We start from the raw sequence: 19542 nt of genomic DNA, 5'->3' as shown, positions 1-19542 counted from the left end.
AAAAAAAAAAAGTTCAGATACAAAAGAACACATATTATATCATTCTACTTACCTAAAATTCAACCACCTATGATGTAAGAAGTCAGGACAGTGTTTACTCTTAGGGGAAACGTCCTAGTGGAAGGACATGAGGGGAGTACTGGGAGGTTGGTAACATTTGTTTGTTGTCCTGGGTGCTGGTCACACTTTGTGAAAATTCACTAAGCTATCCATTTATAATTTCCATTGTATGTTATGGTTCCAAGAAATTAGGGTAGACAGAAAAGGAGGGTGGAAAGGTAAGATGAAATGAAGAGGGAAGTTAGTATACAAAAATAAAAATGTATGTTTAAGGCCCTAGATATCTGGCAGGAGTAGGGCACAAATGTGTCTCTGAGCTTCCTTGCAGCCAAAGTACACAGGGCAATGCAATCAGTTAAATCACTCAATGTCCATAAGATAAAAACAAGCCAACTGTGGTCAGGAAGAATAAAATTATTCTCAGAACTAAGATCTGAGAGAAATGTCTCCTGCAGGTTCTCAGAGCAAGATGTTGTGTAACAGAGTGAATAACTTATGTCCTCAATCACATCCTCACAATGGAGGTCACAGTGATTGACACAATGACCTTCTCCATAGGCTGATGCCATAAAACCAAAGCACAATTCAAAGACAGTAATTGGGGTCAAGGGGTAGAATGGGGAAGACAAAACACTGCAGTGTAGACATGCCACTCTGAGAGATGTAGATGAACAAATAAATGGTCTAATAGTCTACACATTTTCCAGCCTATTTCCCATAGTGTTTCTCTAAACCAAGTTAAAAAGCATTGCCTGATAGCGAGTTCAAGGTCACATTCTCTGAGACACGTTCCGGAAGTCCAGCTATTGGAACAGTTAAATTTCTACCCACAGGAGAAAATTAGCCATTCATTGGAACAGTCAGTGAAACTGCGAAGTTGGACTAATAGTCTCTGAAAGGTTATCAGTGAAAGTTAACATGCAGAATAACTGTTATATTACTATTCCTGTCTCTTTCATGAATAAAGATCTGTTTTTTTCCCTATGGCAAGTTTAAGGAAGATAGTCTACAAGCTACTCTTCAAACTCATGCCAGCCTTATCCACCTGTGATATAGATCAGACACTACAGCTGCCCTCCTCCAAAAATGTTCAATGGCTCCCCATGCCTACTGGATAAACTTCAATGTTATTAGCATGAATGCCAAGCCCTTTATGTGGGCCTAACCCTGCCTTTTCAGTCTCATCTCTTATCTTTCCCTATATACCCAATGCTCCCAATCACACCTCACTGCTCAGTGTTTTCCAAACATGCCATGTGGTCTCAGGCCTCCTCCTGTCTTTGTTCATGTTGCTCACACCTGGTATTTTCTCACAGAGAAAGAAATCAGGTGTCCAGAGTTTGTGGCAATGCCCTCTTGTGTCTGTCACTTCACTACTTCTGTGACAGGATTATCTGACTGATTTTACATTATTCCTGCCTCCTATAAACTCACCCTCAGCCTCCATGTCACAGGACTAAGCCCTAAATAAAAACATCCCTTTGAAGCTAGTTAATCACTTACCCTACAATATGGCTCCTTCTTTTTTATATCCTCCTGCTGGATCAGCCTCAGGCCCTGGATACCATTCTGGAGGCCTCTCTCATACAGGGCCTGAAGTCTGGGAATTTCTTCTTGTTCAACAGCTACTATAAGCTTCAAAAAAAAAAAAAAAGGTAAGGAGCATTGATAGAGGTCAATGGTCAATGTATCATCAGTGATGAAAGATAAAGTCAGTGGAAAATCATCAACTATCGTATGACCCAAACGAGGTTAATTTTTTTAAATTATTTTTTCTTCACATATCTAATTCTTCCTTTCTTCATGACTATTTTTTTCCTCCACCAAGAAAAGTTGTCTTAAGAAAATGGCATAAAAACACATTTTCCCTAAAAGTGCAATGTAGCCTCAATTTCCACTTCTGTTACCACAGTCTCTATGTGCATCTTGGTCATAAGCAACTCATCACTACCACACTCTCAATCCCAGAAGGGAGAGAAGCATAAGTTGCTTGGACTTCACTTCCCCACCACCGCCCCCCCAAAACAGAATGGCCTCCTTATTTCTTCAGGAAAATGTAAAATATCAGCACATCAGAAAGACAACTGGTATTGAATGTAATGGAATATAACTGACAAGACAATCCCTTTTATTTTTGGAATACATTATAAAGTATTTACTAATACATTCTGTTGCAAGGGGAAAAACAGTAAATTCATCAACTTATTTTATATTTATTTATGGGAAAAATATCTGTTTGAGGTACAGTTTCTTCTTTACTTAAGGAAAGGGGCAAAGGAAAACACAGGTGCATATTTGAAGGTATTTTAGAATTCACAAGTCATTATTTCATACCAAAGAGGCAACCGAATTTCATGAGGTGACACTTTTAATCAAGGTATAAAGGCTTAAATCAATAAATAATTAACCTTAAAAACAGAAGTGGAATCAAAGGACTCTATCAAGTAATTGAAAAGATAACCCACACAATGAGAAAAAATATTTGCAAATCACGTAGCTGATAAAGATCTTGTATTTAGAATATGTAAAGAATTCTTACAACTCAATAAGAAAAACTGAAACTAGACTTTTATACCTTGCCTTTTTCACTTACGTCAGGCCCATTTTACTGAATTATTTTTTAAAATGTGGCCATGCACAGGGGCTCATGTCTATAATCCAAGCTACTTCAAAGGCTGAGGCAAGAAGACCACTTGAGCCCAGGAGTTCAAGGCTGCAGTGAGCTGTGATTGTGCCACTGCACTCCAGCCTGGGCAACAGGGCAAGACTCTGTCTCTTCAAAAAACTTGTTTCTATTTTTTAAATTTCTATTTATTTATTATTTTTTTTGAGGCAGGGTCTCACTCCCATTGCCCAGGCTGTAGTGAAGTGGCCCATTCATGACTCCCTGCAGCCTCGACTTCCCAAGCTCAAGTGATTCTCCCACCTCAGCCTCCCTAGAAGCTGGGACTACAGGCATGTGCCACCACACTCAGCTAATTTTTGGTATTTTTAGTAGAGACAGCGTTTTACCACATTGTCCAGACTGGTCTCAAACTCCTGGGCTCAAGTAATCTGCCAACCTCAGCCTCTCAAAGTGCTAGGATTACAGGCATAAGCCACTGAGTCCAGCCCTACAATTTTTTTTTTTTTTCTCAAAGCATCTTTTTTTTAGTATCACTCTTGTCACCCAGGCTGGAGTGCAATGGCAGGATCTCAGCTCACTGCAACTTCTGTGTCCCAGGTTCAAACGATTCTCCTGCCTCAGCCTCCCAAGTAGCTGAGATTACAGGTGCCCACCACCATGCCCAGCTAATTTTTATATTTTCCGTAGAAACGGGGTTTTACCATGTTGGCCAGGTTGGTCTGGAACTCCTGACCTCAGGTGGTCCACTCACTTCAGCCTCCCAAAGTGCTGGGATTACAGGCGTGAACCACCACACCCAGCATCTTTAATGGTGACAATAAGTTTTTATTCTTAAAAATTATAAGGGCCAGGCATGGTGACTCATTCCATCTAGATTTAGATGGAATCTAGACACACACACAAAAAAATATACAAAAAAATTAGCTGAGTGTGGTGGTGTGCACTTGTAGTCCCAGCTACTAGCAGGCTGAGGTGGGAGGATCACTTGAGCTCAGAAGGTCAAGGCTACAAAGAGCCAAGATTGTGCCACTGCACTCCATCCTGGGTGACAAAGTGGGATCCTGTCTCCAAAAAAAAAAACTTACATGAAGAAGGGACATGACTACCAACATTGCAGAAATAAAAGGACTTATAAAAGAACACTATGAACAATTGTATGGCAACAAATTAGAAAATCTAGATGGAATGAACAAATTATTAGAAAAACACAAAGTTCTGAAACTGATTCGACAAGAAAAACTTAATAAACCTATAACACATGAAGTGACTGAAAACTTCCCACATTAAAAAAAAAAAAAAAAAGCCCAGGCTGAGAGGCTTTATTCACAAATGCTACCAGATGTTAAAAAAAAAAAACTAATTCTTCATAAACTCTTCCAAAAAACAGAAGACTAAGAATCACTTCCCAACTAATTCTGTGAGGCCAATATTAGTTTGATACTACAACCAGTGCTCTGGTTTCTCTTCAGAAAGAAAAAGTATTTTGCCTTTTACCAAAACCAAATATCGTAAGAAATTGCAAACCAATATCCCTTAAAAATATTAATGCAAAACCCTGAACAAAATACTAATAAACTGAATGCAGCAACATATAGAGAGGATTTTACACCATGACCAAGAGGGATTTATCACAGGAATGTAAAATCAATTTAACATCCAAAAATGTATTAATACACTACATTAACAGAATAAAGGATAAAAACCACATGATCACCTCAATAGAAGCAGAAAAGGCATTTGAGAAAATTCAACACCTTTTCATGATAGAAAACACTCAACAAACTAGGAACAGAAAGGAACTTTCTTAATCTGATAAAGGGAATCCACAACTAACATCAAACTTAAGGGTAAAAGATTGAATGCTTCTCCATTAGATCAAGAACAATTCAAGAAGGTCCACTTTTACTACTTCTGTTCAACACAGTATTGGAGCTTCCACTCGTGGAAATCAGGTAAGCAGAATAAGTAGGTAAAAGACATCTAAATTGGAAAAGAAACTTATTTGCAGATGACATGATCCTGCATATAGTAAAGCCTAAGGAATTCATAGACAGACACACACACACACAATTAGAACAAAATGAGTTCAGAAAGGTCACTGGATTAAAAAAAAAAAAATCAACATACAGAAATCAATCATATTCCATGCATTAGCAATGAATTACAAAAAATGAAATTAGGAGAACAATTCTCACAAAAGCATCACAAAGAATAAACTACTGAGCACTACAGACCAAATGGACCTAATAGATATTTACAGACAGTTTCATCCAAAAGCCACAGAATATATATTCTTCTCTCCAGCAAGTGGATCATTCTCAAGGATAGACCAATATGTTGGGCCACAAAACAGGTCTTTAAAAATTTTTTTAAATGAAATTATATCAAGTATATTCTCTGACCACAATGGAATAAAACTAGAAATCAATAACAAGAGAAATTTTGGAAACTATACAAACACATGTAAATTAAACAATATGCTGCTGGCCAGGCACGGTGGTTCACACCTGTAATCTCAACACTTTAGGTGGCCAAGGTGAGAAATCACTTGAGCACCTGAGCCCAGGAGTTTGAGACCAATTTGAGCAATGGAGGGAGATCCTAACTTAAAAAAAAAAAAAAAAAGAACAACAACAACAACAAAATGATTGGGCATGGTGGCTCACACCTGTAATCCCAGCACTTTGGGAGGCTGAGGCGGGTAGATCACTTGAGGTCAGGAGTTTGAGACCAGCCTAGTTAACAAGGTGAAACCACATCTCTACTAAAAATACAAAAATTAGCCAGGCGTGGTGGTGTGCACCTGTAGTCGCAGCTACTTGGGAGGCTGAGGCTGGAGAATTGCTTGAACCCAGGAGGTGGAGGATGCAGTGAGCTGAGATGGCATCATTGCACTCCAGGCTGGGTGGCAGCAAGACTCCATCTCAAAAAAAAAAAAAAAAAAAAAAAAATTAGCCAGGCATGGTGGTGCACCTGTGATCCCCATTACTCCAGAGGTTGAGGTAGAAGGACTTTTTTTTTTTTTTTTTTTTTTTTTTTTTGAGACAGAGTTTCACTCTTGTTGCCCAGGTTGGAGTGCAATGGCACGATCTCAGCTCACTGTAACCTCTGCCTCCCAGGTTCTAGCAATTAATTATCCTGCCTCAGCCTCCCAAGTAGCTGGGATTACAGGCATGCACCAAAACACCCAGCTAATTTTGTATTTTTAGTAGAGACGGGGTTTCTCCATCTTGGTCAGGCTGGTCTCGAACTCCCAACCTCAGGTGATCCCCCCTGCCTCGGCCTCCCAAAGTGCTGGGATTATGGGCATGAGCCACCACGCCCGGCTGGTGGGATGACTGTTTGAGCCTGGGAGGTCAAGGCTCCAGTGATCTGTGATAGTGCCACTATATTCCAGCCTGGGTGACAGAGTGAGACTCTATCTAAAAAAAATAAACAAGCAAACAAAACCAATATGCTCCTAAATGAAACAAATGAAAACAGAAACACAACATACCAAAACCTATGGGAAACAGCAAAAGCCGTACTAACAGGAAAGTTTATAGCTATAAGCACCTATATCAAAAAAGTAGAACTTCATATAATCTAACAATGCATCTTAAAAAACTAGAAAAGCAAGAGCATACCAAATGCAAAATTAGTAGAAGGAAAGAAATAATGAAGATCAGAGCAGAAATAAATGAAATCGAAACAAAGAAAACAATACAAAAGATTAATGAAAGGTTGGTTTTTTTGAAAAGATAAATAGAATTGACAAATTTTTAGTCAGACTAAGAAAAAGAGAAGACCCAGATACATAAAATCAGAGATGAAAAATCAATACCACAGTAATTCAAAAAATTGCTAAAGGCTACTATGACCAAATATATATGCCAATAAATTAGAAAACTTAGAAGAAATGAATAAATTCCTGGACACATACAACCTACCAAGATTGAACCATGAAGAAATCCAAAACCTGAACAAACCAATAACAAGCAATAAGAGCGAAGCCATAATAAAAAGTCTCCCAGTAAAGAAAAGCCCAGAACCTAATGGCTTCACTGCTAAATTTTACCAAACATTTAAAGAAGAACTAATACCAAACCCTACTCAAACTATTCCATAAAATAGAGGAGGAAATATTTCCAAACACATTCCATGAGGCTGGTAGTACCAATACCAAAACCAGACAAAGACACATCAAAAAAATGAAAACTATAGGCCAATATCCCTGATGAACACTATACAAAAATCCTTAACAAAATATTAGCAAGCCAAATTCAACAACACATTAAAAAGATCATTCATCATGACCAAGTGGGATTTAACCCAGGGATGCAAAGGATGGTTCAACATATGTAAATGAATCAATGTGACACATTGTATCAACAAGATGAAGGACAAAAACCATATGATCAGGCCAGGCGTGGTGGCTCACGCCTGTAATCCCAACACTGTGGGAGGCCGGGTTGGGCGGATACACAACAAAATACCAGTCATCCTTAAAAAAGGAGAAAATCTTTAAGATAATGAGAAATACTTAAGATAATATCCTCCATGTTCATCTCTATTGTCACAAATGGTCCATGCCACAAATGACAACAGAGATGAACCTGGAGGACATTATCTTAGGTGAAATAAACCAAGCACAGAAAGATAAATGCTGCATGATCTCATTTATATGTAGAATCTCAAAAAGTTGAACTCACAGAGGTAGAGAGTGGAATGGTGGTTACCAGGGGCTGGGGGTGGCAGGGAGGCAGGGGTGGTATGGAAAGATACTTGTTAAAGGACACAACATTTCAGTTAAGTAAGAGAAGTAAGTTCAGGATATCTTTTACGCAAAATGTTGACTGTAGTTAATAACGTATTATATTCTTGAAGACTGCTCAGAGAGTAGATTTAAGTCTTCGCATCATAAAAAAAAATAAGTATGAAAGGTAATGCATATGTTGGTGAGCTTGATTTAGCCATTCCACAATGTACACATACTTATTGAGACAGAGTCTCACTCTGTTGCCCAGGCTGGAATTCAGTGGTGAGGTCTCGGCTCACTGCAACCTCTGCCTCCCAGGGTCAAGCAATTCTCGTGCTTCGGCCTCCCAAGTAGCTGGCATCGCAGGTGTGTGCTACCACAGCTGGCTAATTTTTATATTTTTAGTAGAGATGGGGTTTCACCATGTTGGCCAGGCTGGTCGCAAACTCCTGACCTCACGTGATCCACCTGCCTCAGCCTCCCAAAGTGCTGGGATTGCAGGCAGGCGTGAGCTATCGTGCCCGGCCCACAACGTATACATACTTCAAAACAACATGTTGTACATGATAAATATATACAGTTTTTGTCAATTAAAAAATAATTTTAGGCCAGGCACAGTGGCTCACACCTGTAATCCCAGCACTTTAGGAGGCCAAGGCAGGAGGAGTGCTTGAAGCCAGGAGTTTGAGACCAGCCTGGGGAACAAAGAAAGATCCCGTCTCAACTTTTAAATAAGAAATAAAGTTAAAAAGTAATAATTTTAATTTTTTTTTTTTTTTTTTGAGACAAGGCCTCGCTCTGTCCCCCAGGCTGAAATACAGTGGCATGATCATGGATCATTGCAGCCTCGATCTCCCAGGCTCAAGCAGTCCTCCCACCTCAGCCTCCCAAGTAGCTGGGACTATAGGTGTGCACCATCGCACCTGGCTAACTTTTTAAATTTTTTGTAGAGATGGGGTCTCACTATGTTGCCTGAGCTGGTCTCGAACCCTTGGGCTCAAGTGATCCTCCAGCCTTGGCCTTCCAAAGTGCCGGGATTACAGGCATTAGCCACAGTATCTGGCTAATATTTAGAAAATAGAACTATTTTCTAAAAAGGAAGAAATAAAAGACACTCAACATCATTATCCCTAGGGAACTGCAAATCAAAACTTCCACTAGGATGGCTAAAATAAAAAAGACAAATCAAAATAGATGTTGGCAAGGACATGGAAAATTGGAATCCTAATTAATTACTGGTGGGAATGTAAAATAGTACAGCGCTTTGGAAAACCATTTGGCAGTTCCTCAAAATGTTAAACATGGAGTTACCCTGACAACCAGCAATTCCACTCCCAGGTATATACCCAACATAAATGAAAACATATGTTCACACAAAAACTTGTACATGAATGTTCATAGCAGCAGTATCCATAGCAGCCAAAAGGTGGAAACAATCCACATGTCTATCAACTGATGAATAAACAAAATGTGGTATATTCATACAATGGAATATTGTTCAGCCACAAAAGCCATGAAGTACTGATTCATGCTATAACATGGATGAACTTTGACAACATTATGCTAAGTGAAAGAAGTCAGCACAAAAGACCACATAGCATATGAAGGTATTTATATGAAAAGTGCAGAATAGGCAAATCCACAAAGACAGAAAGTGGTTGCTAGAGCATCAGGGAAGGTGGAAATGGGGAGTGACTGTTAATGGATATGGGGTTTCTTTTTGGGGTGATGAAAAAGCCTAAAATTAGATAGTGGTGATGATTGCTCAGCTCTGTGAGTATACTAAAAACTGATCTGTGCACTTTAAAAGGGCGAAATGTATGGTGCATAAATTATATGTCAATAAAACTTTTATTTAGAAAATTACATAAAGTCACACCATCTTTTTTTAGTTCTTCCCTAAGATTAGATTTCAAAAATTACATAGATACAAAGAAACAAAATACCATATTTTTAAAAAATGTAATACTAAACATCACTAAGAAAACGCTAGTTGGAAATCAGTCAAGGCTCTGGTAAAATGCCATACCTTGCCACACTGCTTGTAGGAAATTCCCTTTTGCTGACAGTATTCATAGAGAAGGGCTGCACCTTGTACACATAATTTGGCTTTCAGAGACTCAGGTTTATAATAAATTCCACTATGTATGACACCACTGTTATGTCCAGTCTGGTGAACAGCTACAGAATAAGACAAACAGGGTATAAGAGTAAGTACATGATTCATACAAAACATAAGAGGTAAGAGAACAAACTAATAGTTGAAGCTATTAGAGACCACATCATGTAAAATTCTGCCTGAATTCGTTCAGATAACTGGTAGCTTCTTCTCACAGCCATCTCTGGTATCCATGTTGCATCCCTCCAGTCCGTCTCTTGATTTAAACTACAACTTTGGTGCACAAACTTACCTCTCATTACCAGCACACCACTTCAGGGGCCCACTATGTCTCTTTGCACTCTGCCTTGGGGCCTCTGCTAACTTTTTTAGAGAAAGGCACAGGGTGCTCAACATCACCAGCAGCAATCCTCAACCAGTAGGGACAGGAGCTGACGGATACGTGAGCACAATTCTGGGAGACATTATACTGCTCCTCAGAGGTTCCGGTGGAATCGAGCTCACCACAGCAATCTTGATGTGTTCTCATGTCTTTTCCTCCCTCCCTGTCTTACTTTCCTCACCCCCTCACTCCTGTTTCCTCAGATAACATCTCAAATAAATAACCTATAAACATGTCCTCTGTGTCCCACACTGCACTTTAACCTCTCAAATAAATAACCTATAGCCATGTCCTTGTCCCACACTCTGCTTTTAGAACACAAACTAAGATACTAACATTGACATTCAGCATGAAAGATTCAGAACAGACAAAATAAGCAGATGCCCAAGTAAGCCCAAAGAACAACTTTGATTATATACATACCTAAATCTTTCTCCTTTTCCAGAACACCAATAGAAAGTGATGGATGTCGCAGGATGAGTGCTCTGGCAGAGGCAAGCCCCACAATTCCGCCACCAACGATGACTATATCAAACGAGCTTCAAAAGAAAGTCATCTTTAAAGTAATGCATATTTACAGTAGACCTCACCAAACTTCACATGCATAATTTTCATCATCAATGGACAATTAAACTATTAATTTGTAATCATTAAAATGTACTGGGCAGCCAGGCGTGGTGGCTCATGCCTGTAATCCCAGCATTTTGGGAGGCCAAGGCGGGCGGATCACGAGGTCAAGAGCTCGAGACCATCCTGGCCAACATAGTGAAACCCCAACTTTACTAAACATACAAAAATTAGCTGGGCGTGGTGGCGCACACCTGTAGTCCCAGTTACTCGGGAGGCTGAGGCAGGAGAATCACTTGAACCTGGGAAGCGGAGGGTATAGTGAGCCGAGATTGCACCACTGCACTCCAGCCTGGTGACAGAGCAAGTCACCATCTCAAAAAAAAAAAAAAAAAAAAAAAAAAAAGTATTGGGCCCTGTGCTATTTGGTTTCACATGTATTTAAAAAAAAAAAAAAAAAAAAAAAAAACAACCCTTAAAAGTTATACAAATCAAAGCTGGGTGTGATGGCTCATGCCTGTAATCCCAGCACTTTGGGAGGCCAAGGCAGGTGGATCACTTGAGGTTAGGAGTTCAAGACCAGCTTGGCCAACATGGTAGAACCCCATCTTTACTAAAAATACAAAAATTAGCTGGGTGTGGTGGCAGGCACCTGTAATCCCAACTACTCGGGAGGCTAAGGCTGAAGAATCGCTTGAACCTGGGAGGTGGAGGTTGCAATGAGTCGAGGTCATGCCACTGCACTCCAGCCTGAAAGACAGAGCCAGACCCTGTTTCAAAAAAAAAAAAAAAAGTTATACGCATTAAAAAAAAAACCCTCAAAAGTTATACACATCGCTGGTCAGCAGGGTAATCAACTACAGCTTACTGGCAGGCAGGATAGCTGGTTGCCCAATCTGCTCTATATTTCCATAGCACAGCAGCCGGGCTGGTTACATAAGTGACTGCAGTCATGCATTGCTTAACCATAGAGATAGGTTCTAAGAAATGCATTGCTAGGTGATTTCATTGTGCAACATCACAGAATGTACTTACACAAACCTAGATGATATAGCTTACTGTACACCTAGGCTATATGGTATAGCCTATTGCTCCTAGACTACAAGCCTGTACAGCAGGTTACTATATTGAATATTGCAGGCAACTGTAACACAATGGTAAGTATCTGTGCATCTAAAAATGTGTAAATATAAAAAAAGGTACAGAAAAAAACAGGTATTATAATCTTTGGTATCACCATTGTACATGCAGTCTGTGGTTGACCAAAACGTTGTTATGCAGTGCATGAGTATACTTTGTGTTAAGCATAGTCATGCTTCTACTACTTATCCTTTTAAAATTCCAATGTAGTATTCTTGACAATGCGTTAGCACATTAAAGCTTTAACACTTTAGTGTGCAAGAATTTTTACATGTTTTTCTTTGAGAAGGAAACAACTCTGAGAAAATAAACCTTGGGGCAATAATTGGTCCAGAAATGGGCTTAGGAACCACAATCTTTGCCATGGCAAACCCTGATTATACAACCATTTACAAAATTTAGAACAGGCATGTATAATTTATATAACTCTGCAATTAGAAGCTTAAAAGATTACCTTTAACACTAACCTGATGGTCAACAAATATGGATCTTCTAGGAATAGTAGACAGAGGGAAATTTCAGAGATTAGGGCCTTTCTTTGAAAAGTGACCTAAGTTTCAATTTCAAAATCCTTAGCAAAGCACATAAATTTGATTAGAATTGTTACCACATCTATGGCTATATCTGGAACCAGAAACAGATACCTGGACAACTAGGAACTAACATGTAAGCTTGATAAATCAAATCCTACATCTTAAATTAACTTGGGGGTCATAAGTGGATAAAGTTCCCTCGGTCAGAGCATAAGCCTCATAACTTAAACAGGGAGAACCTCCAGGTGATGCTCAGCAGGTGGTTCTCCTGCAGCAGCTTTAGATTGGATAAAATGGTTGTCAAGGATAGTGAATGACACCTCATTTAAAAAGAGAGGGTATAAAAAGAGCAGCACAAGCAAAATGGGATTCTGGGTCCACTACATTAATACTAGTTATTGGCAAATGCTTACAGTGGTCAACTAAAAAATTACTAATATGATCAGAGTGTATTTGGAAGTCCAAGCCTTTAAACAGGTTTTTAAAAACATAAGTTCAGTAGATAAAAGGTATCTTTTATCTACTACATTCACATTCCACTGGAGTTACTTCACTGATTTACAGCCATTGACCCTTTACACAACTGTCACAATAAACAGATGTTTTATGGATTCTAAAATATCCTGGCTTTGAAGAATTCCAGAAGAATAACTATTGTTAAGATAGGCTTTTTATTTTTCAAAACCTCTATAATCTTCCACTAACGTAGGTGTTCAAAACATTTACAAATACTTAAGATATTTGTATGTGTATTACTTAATCGTATTTTATACATAGTCATCCCTCAATACCCACAAGGGATTGGTTTCAGGACTCCCATGGATACCATGGGAAATCCGCATATGTTCAAGTCTTTTCTATGAAATGGCACAGTATTTGCATATAATCTACACACATTCTCCAATATACTTTAAGTCATCTCTGGATTACTTACAGTACATAGTACCATGTAAATGCTATGTGAATAGTTGTTATACTGTATTTTAAATTGTGTTATTTTTTATAGTTTTTTCCAAATATTTTGATCCATAGTTGGTTGAATCTGCAGATGCAGAACCCACAAAAACGAGGACCGACTGTTTTGACCGACTGTTTTTTTTTGTTTTGTTTTGTTTTTTGATGAGACGGAGTCTGGCTCTGTCACCAGGTTGGAGTGCAGTGGCATAATCTCGGCTCATTGCAACCTCCAGCTCCTGGGTTCAAGTGATTCTCCTGCCTCAGCCTCCTGAGTAGCTGGGACTACAGGTGTGCGCCACCAGGCCCAGCTAATTTTTGTATGTTTAGTAGAGACGGGTTTCACCATGTTGGCCAGGATGGTCTTGATCTCTTGACCTCGTGATCCGCCCGCCTTGGCCTCCCAAAATGCTGGGATTACAGGCATAAGCCACCGTACCTGGCTGTAATTTTTTAATTTATCAAGTTGATATCTACATCAATTACATGGCTGTGTGTGTATAAGAGAGACAACTTTCACACTGTTTTTGTTTCTTACTTTCAAGTTCAACTATGATACTTTGCTTTGCCTTCAAGCCTCACTTTTCTGTAAAAGGTAGCATAACCTTGGCACTTACACAGGTGGTTTTGACTTCCATAATAATGTTCTCATCCTTGCTGCCTTTTGTTTTTTGGGTTTTTTGTTTTTGTTTTTTTGTTTTTTTTTTTGTTTGTTTGTTTGTTTTAGACGGAGGCTAGTGATTGAATGTTGATGTTCTAAAAGTTGACTCTGGCTGCTGTGTGTTGGTGGATGGGGGTAGTAGAGTGGGAGACCAGTAATAGTGATTGTAATTTCTTGTGAGTCATGTAGACAGTTCTTTTGGGAAGCTTTTCTTAAGGTAAGAAAAAGCAGGGCTAGTGTAAGTTTTGTTTATACTGAAAATGTTTAAAAAAATTTTGGAGTCAGGGTCTCACTCTGTTGCCCACACTGGAGTGGAGCGGCATGATCTCGGCTCACTGCAACTTCCCACTCCCAGGTTCAAGCGGTTCTCCTGCCTCAGCCTCCCTAGTAGCTGAGATTATAGGTGAACACCACCATGCTGGGGTAGTTTTTGTATTTTTAGTAGAGACGAGGTTTCACCATGTTGGTCAGGCTGGTCTCAAACTCCTGACCTCAGGTGATCCAATTGCCTCAGCCTCCCCAAATGCTGGGAATACAGGCATGAGCCACTGCACGTGGCCCCTTGCTGCCTTTTGATAATTATAACACAAAAGCTTTTGGGGAGGTAGACCTTCCACTTAGAATTATTACCTTGGTACAGATTCCCAGCCAATATATTGTTTTTGCAGATTATATTACAACCATCAATAAACTCTTCTTATTTTCAAACATAAAACTATCATACTGAATATGCTTTTTCCAACTACATGTGCCACCCTTCACTCCCCCTCCTCAAATCTGAAGAATCACTGTTTTATCCAGTGAGACAAAATCATTGAAATATGTTTCACAAACTAAAGCACAAATCTCCAAGCATCCACTACGGAGAACGATGAACAGAACAACAGTCATAGATGAACACTGGAGGACAGCTGCAGGCTAAGCTAACCATGGAGGCTGAAAGGGACATCCTTCTCTACAACTCACTTCATCTCAAGTTAACCCCAATGAATGGTTTAACAGATAATTGTCTTAATCTTTTTATGGAAAAGTTCATACCTACACAAAGTTAGACAAAATAGTTCAATGAAGCCCCATATATACATCACCCAGCTTCACTAATTATCAACTCACAGCAAATCTTGCTTCTTCTAAACTCTATTTCATCCTCTCCTGTAGTATACTATTTTGGTGCAAATATTAAACATCACATTATTTCATCTGTAAATATTTCAATGTTATTTCTAAAAGGCATCTCTAAAAACACACACTACCATTATAGTTAAAAACATTAACACGAAATTTTTTATATCACCAAATATTCACTTTAAAATTTTCAGGAAAAAATAGGACAAAATCTTGGAACTTAGAGTTGACATCAAAAACATGATCCATAAAAGAAAAAAATAGATAAAATGGACTTTATTAAAACGTAAAACTTTTGCTCTGCAAAGGACTCTGTTAAGAGGATAAAAAACTAAGAGATTGGGAAAAAAAATACTAGGAACTGCATATCTCCCAAAGGACTCATACATAAAAGAACTCTCGAAACAAGCCATTTAGAAAATAGGCAGGCCAGGCACGATGGCTCACGCCTTTAATCCCAGTACTTTGGGAGACCACAGCGGGCAGATCACCTGAGGTCGGGAGTTTGAGACCAGCCATGACAACATGGAGAAACCCCATTTCTGCCAAAAATACAAAATTAGCCAGGAATGGTGGCGCATGCCTGTAATCCCAGCTGCTCGGGAGGCTGAGGCAGGAAGATCGCTTGAATCCAGCAGGCAGAGGTTGTGGTGAGCCGAGATCACGCCACTGCACTCCAGCCTGGGCAACAAGAGCAGAACTCCTTCTCCAAAAAAAAAAAAACAAAAAGTGGGCAAAAGATATTAACAAACATTTCATCAAACAAGACAGATACACAGATGGCAAAGAAGCACATGAAAAGATGTTCAATACCATTAGTCACTGCATTGTTCAAACACCATTGCATCAGAGAAATGTAAATAAAAACCACAATATCACTACATCTCTATCAGAATGGCTAAAATTTAAAAAGTGATAACCCCAAATGCTGGTGAGAATGAAGGGAAACTGGATTACTCACACATAGCTGGTGGGAATGTAAAATAATACAGCCACTCTGAAAGAGTATGGCAGTTTCTTAAAAAAAAGAAAACTAAACATGGACTTACTACATGACTCAGCAACTGCATTCTTGGGCATTTATTCTAGAGAAATGAAAACTTTTGTTCATACAAACGCCTGAACATGAATGTTCATAGTAGCTTTATTCATAATAGCCAAAAACTGGAAGCAGCTCAGATGTTTTTCAACTAATGTTAAATGGTTAAACTGTGATGTATCCATACCATGGAATTCTATTCAACAATTTTGAAAAACCCGCTATCAATACAGGCGACACCTTGGATGGATCTTAAGGACATTATGCTGTGCGAAAAAAGCCGGTCTCCAAAGGCTTGTTTTGAGAGTTCTTTATGTATTTTATGTAATAGTCCTTTGGGAGATATGCAGTTGCTGGTATTTTTTCCCAATCTCTTGGTAGTTTTTTCATCCTCTTAACAGTCTTTTGCAGAGCAAAAGTTTTTCATTTTGATGAAGTCCATTTTGTCCATTTTTTTCTTTTAGAGATCACGCTTTTGATGTCATCTCAAGGTCCAAAGATTTTGTCCTTTTTCTAAAAGTTTTATAGTAAATATTTGGTGATATAAAAAATTTCAGGCAGGGTACAGTGGCTCATGCCTATAACCCTAACACTTTGGGAGGCTGAGGTGGATGGATCACCTGAGGTGAGTTTTGAGACCAGCCTGGCCAACATGGTGAAACCCCATCTCTACTCAAAATACAAAATTAGCCGGGCGTGGTGGCACATGCCTGTAATCCCAGCTACTCGGGAGGCTGAGGCAGGAGAATCACTTCAACCCAGGAGACAGAGGTTGCAAACAGGCGTGATCATGCCATTGCACTCTAGCCTGGGTGACAGAGCGAGACTCTGTGTAAAAAAAAAAAAAAAAAAAATTTAGATTCACAGTTGCCAAGAGTTAGGAATAATGGAGAGGAAGGTGTGAATATAAAGAGATAGGTAACACAACAGATAACCTTGTGGCAACAGAATTTTTTTATATCACCTTTTTTTTTTTTTTTTTCAAGAGAGTCTTGCTCTGTTGTCCACGCTTCAGTGCAGTGGTGTAACCATAGGTCACCACACCTTCAACCTCCTGGGCTCAGGTGATCCTCCTGCCTCAGCTCCACAAGGACTACAGGAGCAAGCCACCACACCTGGCTAATTATTTTTTAATTTTTGTGTAGAGCAGGGGTTTTGCTGTCTCCCTTTGTTGCCCAGGCTAGTCTCCAACTCAGGCTCAACCAATCCTCCCAACTCGGCCTCCTAAAGTGCTGGGATTATAGGCCTGAGCCACCATGCCTGGCCACATTTTCATATCTTAATTGAGGTGGTAGTTACACAAATTAATACATATGATTAAACTGCATAGAACTACACACACACACACACGAATACATGTAAAACTGATGAAAGCTGAACAATGTCCATGGATTTTGCCAATATCAATTTCCTGGTTTTGATATTGTACTACAGTTATATAAGACGTTTTCATTAGGGTAAATGGGGTGAAGGGTACATGGGATCTCTTTGTACTGTTTATTTAATTTTATTTTTTATTTTGTAGAGATGGGATCTCATATTTTGCCCAGGCTGGTCTCAAACTCCTGGGCTCAAGTGATCCTCCTGCCTCAGCCTCCCAAAGCACTGGGATTACAGGCCTGAGTCACCATGCTTGGCCTGTACTATTTTTGCAACTTCCAATGGATCTATAATTATTTCAAAATAAAAGTATAGGTCAGGCACAGTGGCTTACACCTGTACTGTCAGCCCTTTGGGGGGCTGAAGAGGGAGGTTCACTTGAGGTCAGGGGTTCGAGACCAGCCTGGGCGACGTCTCTACAAAAAATAGGAAAATAATTAGCTGCCTGTGGTCCCAGCTTCTGGAGGGCAGGAAAAGTTGGGGAGGGGGGCTGAGGCGGGAGGATCACTTGAGCCCAAGAGGGTGGAGGCTGTGTTATGATTGTGCCACTGCAAACCAGCCTTGGCAACAGAGTGAGACCCTGACTCCAAAAATTGTTTTAAAAAACATTTTAAGTATAAACAAAACTTTCACTAGCCCTACTTTTCTTTCCTTAAGAAAAGCTTCCCAAAAGAACTGTCTACATGCCCCACAAAAAATCACAATCACTATTACTGGTCTCCCACTCTACTCCCCTCATCCACCAACACGCAGCAGCCAGTCAACTTTTACAACATCAACATTTAATCGCTAGTCTCTTCTTTCTTTCTTTCTTTTTTTGCGGGACAGAGTCTCGCTCTGTTGCCCAGGCTAGAGTGCAATGGCGCGATCTCGACTCACTGCAACCTCCGCCTCCCACGTTCGAGCGATTCTCCTGCCTAAGGCTCCCGAGTAACTGGGATTACAGGGGCTCACCAACACGCCAGGCTAATTTTTAAAATATTTTTAGTAGAGACGGGGTTTTGCCATGTTGGTTAGGCTGGTCTCCAACTTCTGACCTCAGGCGATCCGCCCGCTTCGGCCTCCCAAAGTGTAGCCTCTTCTTAAAACCCTTTTAAATAGTTTCCCGTGGCTCTTAGAATAAAAGTTAACGTGTGGTTAAAATAAAATAAAAACCTTGCTGTGATGTAGTCCTTCTCCCGGGTCATTCCACACCATCTGTCTTCCACTAAGCTTCAGTCACACTCATATGGCCCACCTTCTAGTCCTCAAAATAGCCAAAACCTCTCCAAGCCTTACAGCCTTCACACAAACTGTTTCTTCTACAGAGGGCAGAGAAAGACAGTGGTTTCGAAAGTCACGTCCAAACTATAAATCACAGGACACTGAATTCTGCGGGCTTTGATTAGCATAAGAGCTGCTTCCGATGGGGGAAACTCTATGCGGGGTGTGCCAGGAACTGATTTAAGACTGTATTCAGATCTTCCAAGCAACGCCAAAGACGCCAGCTAATAAACAGCATATTTGATTGCTTACACTGTGTGCTAGGTCCTTTTATCCTTCAAACGACCACCTACAGGAGAGGCTAAGGTCCCATTCACAACTGAGCTCTTAAGGAGGTTAAGTAGCCCAGAGTTCAACAGCAAGTGAACGGGTTGCTCAAAGCCAGAGCTACTCTTGACCTCTACTCTATACACTGCCTTTCCTCCAGCCCGTAAATACAGCGAATGAACCTGCAGGTTGGTAGCTCCTGGGATCCGAGGTTGGAGCGCCACAAGACCCCAACCTGCTCTCACCCCGGGACAGGGAAATAGGAACAGGGGCACAGGTCCACCACCAGGTGCCTCTGCGAGAGGCAGCAGTGCAGGCGGCGGGGAGGACCAGCTGTCACTCACCTGGTGCTGGCGCTGCGGCCACCTCCACACAGCGGTCGGGGCCTCCCAGACGCCGACCCGCACGCCCCAAGGAAGCCCCCGGCGAAACCCCCGCGGGCCCGTCCGCAGGCACCAACCAAATAACGCAGCGCCGGCACCATCCCCTACGCTCCCCTGCCTCAGCGTTCAGAAGCCGCCACTTGACCCTCCACGGCCTGAGACCGGCGTCCTCTAGCCCCGCCCCTCATGCGGGGGCCAATGAAGTGCGCGCCTTCGCCCCATGTGGGAGAGGCTGCGGTGGCCAATGGGCGCGCGCGGCGGAGGGCGAAGGGCAGGCCAGTGCGCCGCAGACGCGCGGACGTGGG

General features: G+C 40.7%; 1 protein-coding gene across 3 annotated transcripts in view; it reads right to left on the bottom strand.

Annotated features, from left to right (window-relative positions):
• The window catches only part of L2HGDH (L-2-hydroxyglutarate dehydrogenase), a 70749-nt gene extending 51216 nt beyond the window's left edge, over positions 1–19533 (bottom strand). For 2 of the 3 annotated variants that reach the window (XM_050796911.1, XM_050796912.1), the window contains exons 1-4: positions 19199–19533; positions 10349–10464; positions 9454–9605; positions 1564–1695 (exon numbers count right to left, since the gene is read on the bottom strand). In XM_050796911.1, coding sequence (XP_050652868.1) covers positions 1564–1695; positions 9454–9605; positions 10349–10464; positions 19199–19338 — 540 coding nt within the window. In that variant the 5' untranslated portion in view covers positions 19339–19533. Of the gene's footprint in view, positions 1–1563; positions 1696–9453; positions 9606–10348; positions 10465–18479; positions 18626–19198 lie in introns of those variants that run through there. The other variant, XM_050796913.1, reaches the window with a different exon arrangement.
• Between the last annotated feature and the right edge of the window lie 9 nt (positions 19534–19542).

This window comes from Macaca thibetana, chromosome 7 (genome assembly GCF_024542745.1).
Source record: "Macaca thibetana thibetana isolate TM-01 chromosome 7, ASM2454274v1, whole genome shotgun sequence".
Taxonomy (NCBI): Eukaryota; Metazoa; Chordata; class Mammalia; order Primates; family Cercopithecidae; genus Macaca; species Macaca thibetana.
Note: the sequence above shows the minus strand (reverse complement) of the source record. Positions and strands in the feature narration are given on the sequence as shown.